The sequence below is a fragment of the Micromesistius poutassou genome (assembly GCF_964030765.1).
Source record: "Micromesistius poutassou genome assembly, chromosome: 6".
Classification (NCBI taxonomy): Eukaryota; Metazoa; Chordata; class Actinopteri; order Gadiformes; family Gadidae; genus Micromesistius; species Micromesistius poutassou.
This window is the reverse complement of record NC_140276.1, coordinates 17,053,212-17,066,604: the sequence shown is the minus strand read 5'-3', so window position 1 is coordinate 17,066,604 and position 13,393 is coordinate 17,053,212. Positions and strand designations below refer to the sequence as shown.

Below are 13,393 nucleotides of genomic sequence, written 5' to 3'. Positions count from 1 at the left end.
AATATACAGCTCTATTTGAGGGACCTTAACTTTTAGATTTCATGAAACTCAAGACCGAACTGAAGCGTCGCTGTGAGCCGGCTCCAGGCCCTACCTGGGGCGAGGTGTCCTGGCTGTCTGACGAGTGCCCGTCGGTCCGGAAGGCTCCGGCGGACCCCGATACAGTGACCGCTCTGTCGCCTCTCTCCGGGCCCCCGCTGAGGTGAGCGGGCAGTGAGCGGTCCTGGGGGTGGGCGTGCGGGTGGTGGGTGATGGGTGCAGGGTCGTGGCTGGGGTTGGACGTGTTCAATGCAGGGAACCCAAGCGCAGGAACAAACGTGTTGCCATTGGACTGGAGATGGGAAACGGAAGTGAACCAGCGAGAGGTGCGCAGGTGAGGCAGCTGAGACACCGGGGATTGGGACAACTTGGCGGTGATGGCGGGGACGTGATGACCGATCCTCATGTCTAAGGCGTCGTTCTGGCTCGACGGTACCGGCTGCTTACCGTCGGTGGCGGAGTGTTTCGGTACCGGGGCTTGGTGCCCTAGTCCACACAGTTCCTCGTGGTTCTCCTCTTCCAGGAGGGGGTCTTGTTGAAAGTCTTCGGCGGAGTCGTCCGGCGCGCTGCTGTACAGCCGCTTGGGCTGGCGCGACTTCCTCTTGAACTTCTTGTTCGGCCCCGGGACGGACACCGCCGGCCCGACGGCTCTGGTGCTGTCGGCTTTGCTCCAGTCGTCGGCCCCATGAGGGTTCCTCATGTCTGCGGGATGATGGCTGTCCGAAGCTCGGATAACATGAATCAATCAAAAGATCGCTTCTCAAAAGTCCAGCAGCTTCCCTGATAAGTGATGACCAGGAGGGAAGATCGATACGTTCCCCACCTGCAGGATCCTCTCCATTCTACTGTCCTCCGAGCGGACCCGTCCTCCCGCTCTGGCTCTGGCTCAGGTCGGTCGGCATCAGGGCTCCTATCCATAGAGTTGTAGTCCAACTCCAGCCTCACTGGTCTCCCTTCATGGTCCAAACAGAGCCGTGCCGAGCGCTGCGTCTACCGCCAGCAGTGGCTCCAGTGAGTCTGGGGACGACAGGCGGGTTAATAATCCACCGCGGTACCGAACGACGCAACGCCGACACCCGATGTGGGCTTCAAGAAAAAGTGATTCCCATCAGATGCCACTTGCATAAAGCTGTGTTCTATTCATTTACATTTATTGTTGTGATCCAAGAGTTACAGTCTCTCTCTCTCTCTCTCTCTCTCTCTCTCTCTCTCTCTCTCTCTCTCTCTCTCTCTCTCTCTCTCTCTCTCTCTCTCTCTCTCCCCCGCTCTCTCTCTCTCTCTCTCTCTCTCTCTCTCTCTCTCTCTCTCTCTCTCTCTCTCTCTCTCTCTCTCTCTCTCTCCCCCCTCTCTCTTCCTCTCTGGCTCCAGCCTGTCTGCATAGCAACATACCAAATGATCCACGGCGTCACAGGTTTATCTGTACCGCCTCTATATCGGTCGTTATAAATATCAGTCCGCATGAGGAGAAGAAGCTCCGCTGTGAGCGTGGAGCCGCGCCTCCTCCGGTGGTCCGACGCCTCACAGAACCGACTGCAGCCGGGAGACGGGCCGTGTGCTGCCGCCTGCAGACAGCCGGCCCGGGGTGGCGAGAGGGAATCCGTCCCATTCACATGTGGAGGAGACACACACGCACACGCACGCACACGCACGCACACACACACACACACACACACACACACACACACACACACACACACACACACACACACACACACACACACACACACACGCGCGCGCACACACACACACGCACATACGGAACCCAAATAATCACCCTTGCCAAATATCAAAATGAGCCACTATTTTCTCATTTATTATGAGTATTGCATAAACATGATAACTATTTATAACATAATAACAATAAAGAAAATAAAATAAAAAAATAAAAAAAATACTAAAATACTAATTCGTGGCCAGACAGCACCACTGTGTGGCACAAACTGCGCATTACATCAACCTTTTGGTCTTTGATTTAACTGAGCACAGACATTACCTCAATATATATATTTTTATGTGAATCAAGTAGCCTACGACCTCGGCGGCTGTTTGACTCATATGATACGACACCGGATTCCGCGGATAAGAATTTATGATATTAGTCTACTTTTACTTTAAGGTCAATCTCTGTCACCGGAAGTCCCGCTGGTCTGCTGCTCCGGGTCGGTGACGTTTAAAGGGACGTTTCCGCTTCAGCTCGGCAAGCACAAATTAATAGCATAAAATGATACGTGCAGCTTCCTAAATGCACATGTACAATGGAAACTCCCGATGTGACATTTACTTTGGCTTATATAGTGTTTACGTTTTGTTTTGTGTTCACCCCAAACGAGTTTCGCTCGGCGGGTTTGACCGTCCAGAACCTGTTCTCGTCCTGGCTGGGCAGTGAGGACGTTGGCTTCGTTCAGTACCACGTCAGGAGGACCAGTGTCACGCTGCTGGTCCACTGCTCAATACCCCTCGGTGAGAACCAGTGTCCCTGTTGGGTAGCATGGCAATACAGCACCTACTCTGTTGTTGTTCTTGTTAAAAGGTGAAGCAGGAGTCAATTCTTAAGTTATGCATGGACTTGTGATCTGGGAACTAAGTCAGTATAATAACACAGTAACGGGGGGCCGTTACTGCCGTTACTGGCCGTTACTATAGATCACACACACAGCTATTTGAAGTAAGCTTACGGTGTAGGCCACGGGGGGGGGGGGGGGGGCTAGAGGGAGGCCAGGGGGTGCTAGAGGGAGGCCAGAGGGCCAAAATAAATAAAAACTGTGTGTGTCGGCCGTACCGGTCAGTGTGTGTTGCTCTGGTCGGTGTGTGTTGCTCTGGTCCTGACGTTGGTTGTGTTGTAGGGTGTGTGTTGCTCTGGTCCTGACGTTGGTTGTGTGTTGGTGTGTGTTGCTCTGGTCCTGACGTTGGTTGTGTGTTGGTGTGTGTTGCTCTGGTCCTGACGTTGGTTGTATTGTAGGGTGTGTGTGTTGCTCTGGTCCTGACGTTGGTTGTGTTGTAGGGTGTGTGTTGGTGTGTGTTGCTCTGGTCCTGACGTTGGTTGTGTTGTGCGTTCTAAAGTCTGGGTCTCTGTTGGTTGTGTGCAGCTTTTTAAAGGGAGCCTCGGTCACTAGAAGCTCATACTAAACGAGGTCTGCAGGGATGTCAACAACTTGTTTGTGTTTATTTATTTTTCAGGGTACTACGCTGGGATGTGCATAGCTGCTCCAGAGAAGAACCTGCCCTACATCAACCTGGTCAGATCCCCGTCCCTCGTCACCGTCTCTCGTGTCCTTCTGCTTTATCTGCTGCCTCCATATGAATTGTGGGGCTAAAATCAGGGCCCTTCCTAACTAAGATGTTTATCATGTCTTCAATTGACTCCACACTGCGGTACAAACAGCCCCATCACTGCTCCTCTAGAGCCGCTGGTGTCTTCTGTACCATCACTGCTCCTCTAGAGCCGCTGGTGTCTTCTGTACCATCACTGCTCCTCTAGAGCCGCTGGTGTCTTCTGTACCATCACTGCTCCTCTAGAGCCGCTGGTGTCTTTTGTACCATCACTGCTCCTCTAGAGCCGCTGGTGTCTTCTGTACCATCACTGCTCCTCTAGAGCCGCTGGTGTCTTTTGTACCATCACTGCTCCTCTAGAGCCGCTGGTGTCTTCTGTACCATCACTGCTCCTCTAGAGCCGCTGGTGTCTTTTGTACCATCACTGCTCCTCTAGAGCCGCTGGTGTCTTCTTCAGTGGTGAAGCTCTGAGCTCATCAGGCAGCAGCTGCTCAACGCTCTGTTTGACTGTTTTTAATAATTTATTTGGGGCAAATTGACTGATCTAAATGAAGTATTAAACAATGCTGTGGTATGATCTCGTCGTGAGGAGCACAGGAAGGACTCATGAAGGGTTCTGGTTCCAGGTGAGCGCCCGCTGGCAGGCCCTCCTCGCCGTGTCCCTCGGCCTCCAGCTGCTCAGCTGGGCTCTGATCTTCTACTGGTCGCGCCGCCAGTGGTCCAACCATCCAATCAGCAGGGCTCTGCAGGCCCACGCCGGGCCCCAGTGGCCGGGCTGGGGCGCCGTGGCAACCAGCATCAACACAGAGTTCAGAAGGATCGACAAGTTTGCCACCGGAGCTCCGGGAGCGAGGGTGATCGTGACGGACACCTGGGTGATGAAGGTGAGCGTAGTGGGGGGTACTGACACCTGGGTGATGAAGGTGAGCGTAGTGGGGGGGTACTGACACCTGGGTGATGAAGGTGAGCGTAGTGGGGGGGTACTGACACCTGGGTGATGAAGGTGAGCGTAGTGGGGGGGTACTGACACCTGGGTGATGAAGGTGAGCGTAGTGGGGGGGTACTGACACCTGGGTGATGAAGGTGAGCGTAGTGGGGGGGTACTGACACCTGGGTGATGAAGGTGAGCGTAGTGGGGGGGAACTGACACCTGGGTGATGAAGGTGAGCGTAGTGGGGGCGTACTGACACCTGGGTGATGAAGGTGAGCGTAGTGGGGGCGTACTGACACCTGGGTGATGAAGGTGAGCGTAGTGGGGGGCCGTACTGACACCTGGGTGATGAAGGTGAGCGTAGTGGGGGCGTACTGACGCATGAAGTGAACAGGAATCCATCATTTACTTTCTAATTATGTTATTAAGGTGTGCATTTAAGTTTTGGTGTCATTGAATATCGTTCCATCATTTGATACAAATGCCCTGGAGGTATCTGAAAGTATTACAGGGGCAGTGGTCACATCCCTCTGTGATATTGGATGTTTATTTGATGTTTTTAGATCCTGTGATCCATCCCTTTGAGCAGACTGGAGCATCACTTGATTTGTCTGCTTAGAGTAGACAGCTGGCTACCAATAAATGTTAAACGTCAGATTTCTATGAAGTGTGTTGTACCGATGACCCCATGACAATCTGAAACAGATATATGGCCTCGGACTTATTCTTTATGCATGCTATGCATCAAAGTTTTTCTCATATTCAACATGGAATTCAAGGTTAATTGCATGCGTAGCACTTTCCTCCCACCATTGTCCTATCACATGTCCATGACTTTAGAGAGTTCTGTGATGTTAGTTCTGTCATTACATTAAAGTATTAGTGAGCCGTAGTAGTGCTGCAGATGAGTTGGTTCTCCTCATTACCCGCAGAATGTGTTGAGGCAGAGGAGAGGGAATGCCGTTTCTTGTCTTCTTAATTCATTTGTCTGAAACCTTTTACAGGTGACAACATATTACGTCCATGTGGCACAACAGACGGACACCCACCTCACGGTGACGGGGTCCAGACAGCACCAGATGAGCCCCGACTCCACCACCCCCACTCAGATCCTGACCCTGAGAGTGGCCAGCATCAACCCGGCCGTCAGCCCGTTTGATATCAGGTATCGGTCAACAAAGGTTTTATGCTTTCAGAATTGTTGCCTCTTGTTATGGATCGCAATCTCCTGATTTTTTTGCCAGCTACCTTTCTGTTAACTGAACTCTGAATGTACATAAATGTTGCTATTATTCCAAAGCATGACTAATAATTGTTAAGTCATGCTTTTAGTCAGCTCTCATTCAACAACCCTTAATGATTAATTTTCATTTTAATCATAAATCTATAGCCTCACATATTTACATTGTCTTGTAATATCTACAAGAGTTGATACAGTAATACAGGTATTATCGTATTACATTTAGTCCTCAATGATGTGTGCAGGTTGATGTCCACAGAATACAGCGAGCTGAGGGAGAAGCTGCACGCTCCCATCAGAAGTGCTGCCAACGTGGTGATCCACCAGACCATCAGCGAGCTCTTCTTAGACACCTTCAGAGCTCAGGCTGCCCTCAACCAGCCCTACCTGCTCCCCAGGGACATGGTGAGTATCAGCGCTACATGCAGACGTTCCTCCTGCTACAGGGCAGATGGTGACGCCTCCGTCCTGTTCTTGGTCTGCAGGAGGTGGAGCTCTGCATCGGCTGCATGCAGGTCCCGGCTGGAGCCAAGCTCATCAGGCTCTGCTGTGAAGAAGGTCAGTGCAGGAGGAGCCTCCGCTAGAGCCCCTCCGCTAGAGCCCCTCCTCTGGGTTATGGTGTGTTCCAGATGCCTCGGATACCTCGGAAGTGGGGAAATCTCCCAGCTTTCTTGCAGCATTTCTCAGAGGCACGCCCCCTTTTGGTCGCGCCCCCTCGGAATTCTGAGAGTAGACCGAGCTCAGTGATGACGCTCTCAACAAAAATGTCTGCGCCCGTGAAGAGATTTATTTACTCTATATTTGTACCACGTTGGTCATTTTAATGTTGATTTTAAATGCTCTTACACACTTGATTACATTGCAACTTTATTCCGGTCACCAATGTATGCGTTGCACGGTCTTGCTGTGCGTGCAGCACAATGTAAAGTTGTGTTGTCCGTTTTGGAGCTGGTTTGCTAAAGAGGCTGTAGCTAACAATAACAACGACTAGCCAATGACACGACACCATCACAAAGACCAACGGGAACGCTATAACAGGAAGTGACATCACAAGTGAACCGAGGCATCTGGAACACACCATTAGGACTGCTCATTTATTTAAGTAGAACAATTCGATTCTGTGGATATTTAACACTTTCATCAAAAAATGTGGTATTGTCGTTTAATTAATGAATTAACTTGAATGGTATAATAGACTAAAAATGCTAAGTATAAAAAAGGAGCTCACTACTTTATAGTGCAGTGGGTGGTTAAAGCGTAGTGCAGTGGGTGGTTAAAGCCTAGTGCAGTGGGTGGTTAAAGCCTAGTGCAGTGGGTGGTTAAAGCCTAGTGCAGTGGGTGGTTAAAGCCTAGTGCAGTGGGTGGTTAAAGCCTAGTGCAGTGGGTGGTTAAAGCCTAGTGCAGTGGGTGGTTAAAGCCTAGTGCAGTGGGTGGTTAAAGCCTAGTGCAGTGGGTGGTTAAAGCCTAGTGCAGTGGGTGGTTAAAGCCTAGTGCAGTGGGTGGTTGGCGTTCCTGTGTAACAAGGGCCGTCTTGTTGCCAGGTAACGAGAGCTCGGCCTGCCGGCGGTGCCTGTGCCGGCCCATGTGGTGCGCGGCCTGCCTGGGCCGCTGGTTCTCCAGCCGCCAGGACCAGGACCGCCCCCACACCTGGCTGGCCAGCCGCGCGCCCTGCCCCACCTGCAGGGCCACCTTCTGCATCCTGGACGTGTGCCTGGTCCGCTGACCCCGCTGAGAGGGGGGGGGGGGGTCAGCCCCCGCTGAGAGAGGGGTGGGGCCACTCACCCCCCGCTGAGGGAGGGGAGGGGCAGGTCATGAGAGGGGGGGGGGGGGCATGAGAGAGGCGGGGGGGGGGGGGGGGGGGGTCATGTTGTCTGGAGGTTTTATGGGGGGGGGGTCATGTTGAACGTTTTCTCTTCACTGAATGAAACCTAAACAGTGGAGCTTCAAAGTGGTTTCTAGGAAACGAAACATTGAGCTCTACAATAAGTACAGTAGTACTGTACTGTAGTACTGTACAGCCTGATGTATATTATCTCTATATAACCATTTGTGGAGAGATAGGTACATGAAATATAATTGCAATCATTATTTATGTGTCTACAATTTTACATTCACAATGTTTAGAGTTTATAGACTTTATATCGGGTGTTATTTTTATACGGTTCAATGCATGGCTGAACAATGTTCCAGTGCGGTTTCAAAGCAGGGGATACAATTCAATAAAAACCTGATACTGTTATTTGTATTGGATGCATCTTTTTATATTCATAAAATAAGTCTTCAGAATGGAGAACATTTTCGATTAAATAATTTCAATGACCCAATGATTCAAAATGAAGATCTGATTGGTGGACACATCTGCGTATGCGGTCGTGCTGCTTGCCGCGTGATTGGTTGACGAGCAGCTAAACGTCACAGGACTACCTTTTCCGGTCACGTGACCATTGTTGACGTAGCGCGGGTTTTCTATTCACTTTGCTCACACTCAGTTCGCGCCACACACACTCTTAGCGCGCCACACATACACCAGCCCTGCAGACCGAACACTGAACCAGAGACCTTTTGAACGAGAAATGTCTTTTAGATCAAGAAATGGACGCTCTGGTGCCGAAAGTAAAGAATCTGAAAACCGGTGAGTTGTGACTGCAGCCCATTCCATAAGACGTCTTTATGATAACTTAATACCAGGAGTACCAGGAATACCAGGATTAAATGACCCGACGTGGAGCCGTCCGGTTGTAAGCGCACTTGTATTCACCGTGTTTGATATAAATAGGACTGCCTTAACGCCACTGGATGCGTTCAGCCTATAGTTATATAGATATATATCTATATAGATATATATCTTTATATCTATATACACAGAGTTCTGAAGGTCCGGATCTCCCGCGCCGGGTTCTGTTTCCCGCGGAGATTTGTTTAACGTTAGTTAGCCTTTAGTTAGCTTTGAGTTAGCCTTTAGTTAGCTTTGAGTTAGCTTTGAGTTAGCTGGTCACTTTGTCCGGCTACACCGTCGGGTGCAGGCTATCATATGAAACAACTTAGATAGATTAGCCCCCCACCTATAAGAACCAGCCCGTGTCCCTCCTGATTTACTGCGCATCTCCTCCTGGTCTGAGGCGGAGAGACGCAGTGTTACGACCCCAGACCCGGTGTTAGTCTGAGCACAGATAAACATGTAGTACAACGTTTCATACTGCTTCAAGTCATTATTCCACATTGATTGATTTTCAAAATTACTTTTTGATAGTATTCATGTTGCACACGCATGCTATATAGACCCGTATTTAACTTAACGTACTGCAAAAGTAACCTTTTGAACCACGATCTTCCCCCAAGATTCAATTGTGGCCCACTGGCCCTCCACTGGAAACCGGGTACACACCTCCCTGCTGTACCGGGTACACACCTCCTTACCGTAGACGGTACTGGGTACACACCTCCTTACCGTACGGGCGCCCTGCTGTACCGGGTACACACCTCATTACCGTACGGGGCACCAGCGGGATGCTGCAGACCCGTCTTATTGTCAGCTCTGTTCCGTCTCTCTGTAGGGACAGCGGCCCGTGGTCTCATTGTATTGTCGGCTCTGTTCCGTCTCTCTGTAGGGACAGCGGCCCGTTGTCTCATTGTATTGTCGGCTCTGTTCCGTCTCTCTGTAGGGACAGCGGCCCGTGGTCTCATTGTATTGTCGGCTCTGTTCCGTCTCTCTGTAGGGACAGCGGCCCGTGGTCTCAGGGCAGGAAGAGAGGAGCCGATGGCAGCCTGAGGAACAAGAGGGAGGACAACGACGAGAAGCCCCCAAGACACCCCGACGACAGACCAGCCAGGTAGGGCTCAAAGCAGCTGGACTAAAGTTCATTTGTTTCCTAAGCCCATGAGATGTGATAACCAAGAGAAACGGACAACACTGGAATGAGACTAACTAACCTATTCAGATGGATTATTTGAACTTTTCATCTGAACAGCTTCTATTTTATTAGTCTATCGAGTGAATCTCTCGCTCTCTTATGTATGCATGCATGCATGTATGTATGTATGTATGTATGTATGTATGTATGTATGTATGTATGCATGCATAGCTGGTCAACCTTTACATTCACTGCCTTTGGGCTGCACGTCTTTAGCTCCCAGATGGACAGCGGAAGTGACAGCTTGTGGTGCCTCATGCCTTCTCCCTGTGTGTCATGATGTCTAGTTTCACCACACCAGAGAGTGACGGGCCGCTGTCTCGTTGTGGCAGGCAGTCGGACTGGGGCAGCCAGGTGGAGAAGGAGGAGGAGCTCATACAGGATGTTCACAAGGACATGCACCGGTAAACACACCTGGCTTCATATGGGCTGTATGGGAAGCAGCATTGTGTTGTGTACAGGGAGGAATAGATGTGGTTGCCTGTAATGTTCATGAAGTGCTCTGACACAGGCTGGGGCGTTATGGCTGAAAGACATATCGATATAACTTGATGATATTGATCGATATCGATAACTATTGATAATTTTAATGACCTAAAAAGACTAGGAATTACCATGCTGGATTTAAACACTTCTGTTTAACACTTAATACGACCTTCCACTGTTCTTCATTGATCAATACTCCAATGTCGATACAACAATGAAAAACACTCAAATATTGTAAATAAGTATGGAACCGTGTTTGTGTAACAAACCCAGCTGCTAGATTCGGTGGTCCAGTCTCTTATCGATATGTATTGAACATATTTTATATTGATCAAAAGTCTTATCACGATACGATAGTTAATTGTTTTGTTGTCCAGGCCTGCTCTGCTCCTCATTGACCTCCCGTCTGCTCTAGCTACAGGAGGAGGCTGCTGGCTGCAGAGTTCTCTCAGCGAGAGAGGAAGAATTCTTCTGGCAGGTACGGTTTAGTGCATCGATAACACTTCCACAGAACAGGTCTAAACGAGCCAGTAACCCAAAACCACTGTTTTATTTGTTTTAAATGTGGTAATATCTTATTTAGTCGTCACTATAGTCTATGCCATCAGAGATGACCTGTTGCTTAACGATGTTGAGCGTTTCGATGGACTAACGCTCCTCTTGTGTTCAGCTCTGACTCCAGAGAGTCGCCCCTTCCTACCAGCGCGGAGATGGAGACGGATGAATCCGTTTTATTACGACGACAGAAACAGATCAACTATGGAAAGAACACATTAGCCTACGATAGATACGTCACAGAGGTCCCAAAGTAAGTCTGAACACAATGTGCTCTGAACCAGAAATGCAAACATTTACACAACAACGTTGTTCTTGTCTGAAACTTGAAATATTTTCATTACTTGCAAGATTCAATTCTGGCATTATAGATAAATGAATGAAAACCGGTTTCCAGCCCTAATATGAGCCGTCTGTTGTGAGCAGACATCTGCGGCAGCCCGGCCTTCATCCCAAGACTCCCAACAAGTTCAAGAAGTACAGCCGGCGGTCCTGGGACCAGCAGATCAAACTGTGGAAGGTGAAGCTCCACGCCTGGGACCCCCCCGCCCAGGAGGGCCAGGAGAGAGACCTCAACGACATGTAAGAAGGACAACATGTGGATTTAAAGTACATCCTGTAGGCACCGTACTCAGCCTTCTTCTTTCAATAGTTTGGTTGCTGGTTCAGGGTGTGGCCATCGTGTCATGCTGTCGCTGTCGATGGTCACAGTTCACCGGTGTGACTCCTGCTGAGGGCCGGTTTGACCTCTCCAGTGAGCGGAGGGTCCGTGATAGGCTGAACGGGTGATGGAACATACGGTTTTCTCAAGACATCCATGTCGTCTTGGAGCCTAATCTGATGTCAGGTCACAAAGGTGTGGAGAAGTGATGCTGATGGTGGTCTCCTTCCCCATGTCACTGACAACAGAAGGTGGTCCTTCCAGTGAACGTCATCACATTTTAATAGCACATGATGTCCTTCAGGGCTTTTAGGATAGGTTTTTTTTGTTAATAATCAACAATCCAAATGTACTACCAATCCCCTCCGGCTGTACGATGAGGGCAGCGCGTGAACGCGGGTCTTATTCTGAGGACGGGAGAGAGGAGGCCTTTGATGCCTTGGGGTTAATGACGGTTGTTTGATTTGTTTGATTTCTAACATCGCTCAATGATTGCTCTTTAATCCACTACAGCACCTCACTGTTTTATATAAGAATGGTCATATAGTCATTTGTTTAACGAGATAAATTCAGCCCCTACAACTCTCGTGATATGCAGGTCACGTGATCCGCCAAGGAATTGCAAACACATTTTTTGGGGAATATTGCGCTTGGTATTCCAGAGTACTTGGGGCTGTTCTGTGGGGTCTTCAGATAGAGGTGGTATTCCCCTCATATGGAGGTGGTATTCCTATCAGAGGTGGTATTCCCCTCATATGGAGGTGGTATTCCTATCAGAGGTGGTATTCCCCTCATATGGAGGTGGTATTCCCATCGGATGTGGTATTCCCCTCTAATGCGTGTCCTGCGGTCCCTCAGTGAGGAGCTGGACCTGGACGATGTGATGGACATCGAGCTGGACTTCCCGACGCTCCCAGAGGCCCGCAGCAGCACTTCGTCCTCCCTTCTTCCGGTTCCTTCGTTAGAGGTGAGCTATGGTCATTATTTACTGCCTTATTGTCTAAACTGCGTTCTTAAAGTGTTCCCTTAAGCCTTTTGGGATCGTCTTATGAATCAGATAATGGATTACTTTGAAAGTTGACTTAAGCTTAGCAGTGATTACCTTTTTTGAGCACCTTTCTTTTAAACTTTTTATTTTATAGAAAAACTTCTATGGTTTACCGCAAATTAAGTTTATACGTAGGTTATCACTGAGTCGTGTGTGGAGTTTATACGTAGGTTATCACTGAGTCGTGTGGAGTTTCTACGTAGGTTATCGCTGAGTTGTGTGTGGGTCTCTGATCCTCTGTCTGCTCTTCTCTTGAAGGACGATTGTGCCGGCACTCCGAGCAAAGTCATGAAGACGGAGGATGCAGCAGAATAACGTCTGAAGACACTCAGTACATATCCGCTTCTGAAATCAGGAAATTATTTTCCCAATTTGTATTTAGGATTCATTTAATTTCAAGAGGGGAAAAAAATACAACCAACCGTTGTTAATTGTGAACAGCTGTGATCCGCTTTAGACCTGCCTTACCGTCACTCCATGGCTGTCATTTACACATTTCCTTATTTTTCTTAAGGAAAAAGGATGAAATGTCTCATAATGCCTCAAACCTGGATCGACTTTGTTTCTGCTTCCTTTGTCATCACTATCGGGGCTGGTGTTTCTCCGTGTAGATTGACCTCTTGGCGCTGTCACATGTAGTCAGTGTCTACATTGTAAGCTCTTAAAAGTATTTTTATGAATGCAAAGTTGACCAAATCATTATTGCACTGAGTATGTTTGATAACCCTCTAGTTTTCGCAGTTTATTTTTATTTGAGAAGAAGAAAAAAGAGTGAACACTGGGCTTGTTAAAGACGTATGTTGTGTTGCTAGTTTGAACTGATTTAAAGCCTTCAATGTTCAACCGAGCATATCTGTAAATAATGTTGACTAGCGGCTTTTTAACATGTTTATTTTCAAAAATTAAACAAAATTGCAAAAGTTTCTTGCAGTACACAAAAATGGGTTTGGGTTTGAATTATATAATTGTTTGTTTAAAGGTGCTGTTGTACTTTTCTGTTTTTATAGATTTGTTTTCCAATTTTGTTTTGAAATAAAGTTTGGCTGATGCTGTTACGAATGTTGTGGGAGATTTGTTTGTAGAAAAGTTAATATATATTCAAGTTTAGACCGTTGTTCCTTATAGTATGCCTATGACACAATTTGGAATATTTCTACTATATTTTTAATTAAACTCACAATGTATTTAATTTGGATGAGTGGGTCAGGGTTCGTCCTATCGGGCTCTAGATGTGAGGATATTTTATTGTTTA

The 13,393-nt window shown here is 48.4% G+C and overlaps 3 protein-coding genes across 5 annotated transcripts in view; 2 read left to right on the top strand and 1 right to left on the bottom strand.

Annotated features, from left to right (window-relative positions):
* The window catches only part of atoh8 (atonal bHLH transcription factor 8), a 7,866-nt gene extending 6,645 nt beyond the window's left edge, over window positions 1-1,221 (bottom strand). For both annotated transcript variants that reach the window (XM_084469369.1, XM_084469370.1), the window contains exon 1: window positions 95-1,221. In XM_084469369.1, coding sequence (XP_084325495.1) covers window positions 95-739 — 645 coding nt within the window. In that variant the 5' untranslated portion in view covers window positions 740-1,221. The remainder of the gene's footprint in view (window positions 1-94) is intronic.
* A 992-nt stretch (window positions 1,222-2,213) lies between these two features.
* On the top strand, window positions 2,214-7,268 carry tmem129 (transmembrane protein 129, E3 ubiquitin protein ligase). Its single transcript, XM_084469816.1, has 7 exons — window positions 2,214-2,499; window positions 3,217-3,275; window positions 3,936-4,193; window positions 5,245-5,405; window positions 5,726-5,885; window positions 5,966-6,038; window positions 7,022-7,268. The coding sequence occupies exons 1-7, from the start codon at window positions 2,295-2,297 to the stop codon at window positions 7,201-7,203; spliced, it is 1,098 nt and encodes a 365-aa protein (XP_084325942.1). The 5' UTR covers window positions 2,214-2,294; the 3' UTR covers window positions 7,204-7,268.
* A 722-nt stretch (window positions 7,269-7,990) lies between these two features.
* On the top strand, window positions 7,991-13,179 carry slbp (stem-loop histone mRNA binding protein). Of its 2 annotated transcripts, none has more exons than XM_084469414.1 (8): window positions 7,991-8,112; window positions 9,203-9,310; window positions 9,679-9,795; window positions 10,293-10,355; window positions 10,548-10,685; window positions 10,859-11,014; window positions 11,952-12,060; window positions 12,400-13,179. In XM_084469414.1, the coding sequence occupies exons 1-8, from the start codon at window positions 8,054-8,056 to the stop codon at window positions 12,454-12,456; spliced, it is 807 nt and encodes a 268-aa protein (XP_084325540.1). In that variant the 5' UTR covers window positions 7,991-8,053; the 3' UTR covers window positions 12,457-13,179. The 2 variants fall into 2 exon arrangements, with proteins under 2 accessions (XP_084325540.1, XP_084325539.1); XM_084469413.1 differs by having other exon boundaries at window positions 7,998-8,112; window positions 9,197-9,310.
* The last annotated feature ends 214 nt before the right edge of the window (window positions 13,180-13,393 follow it).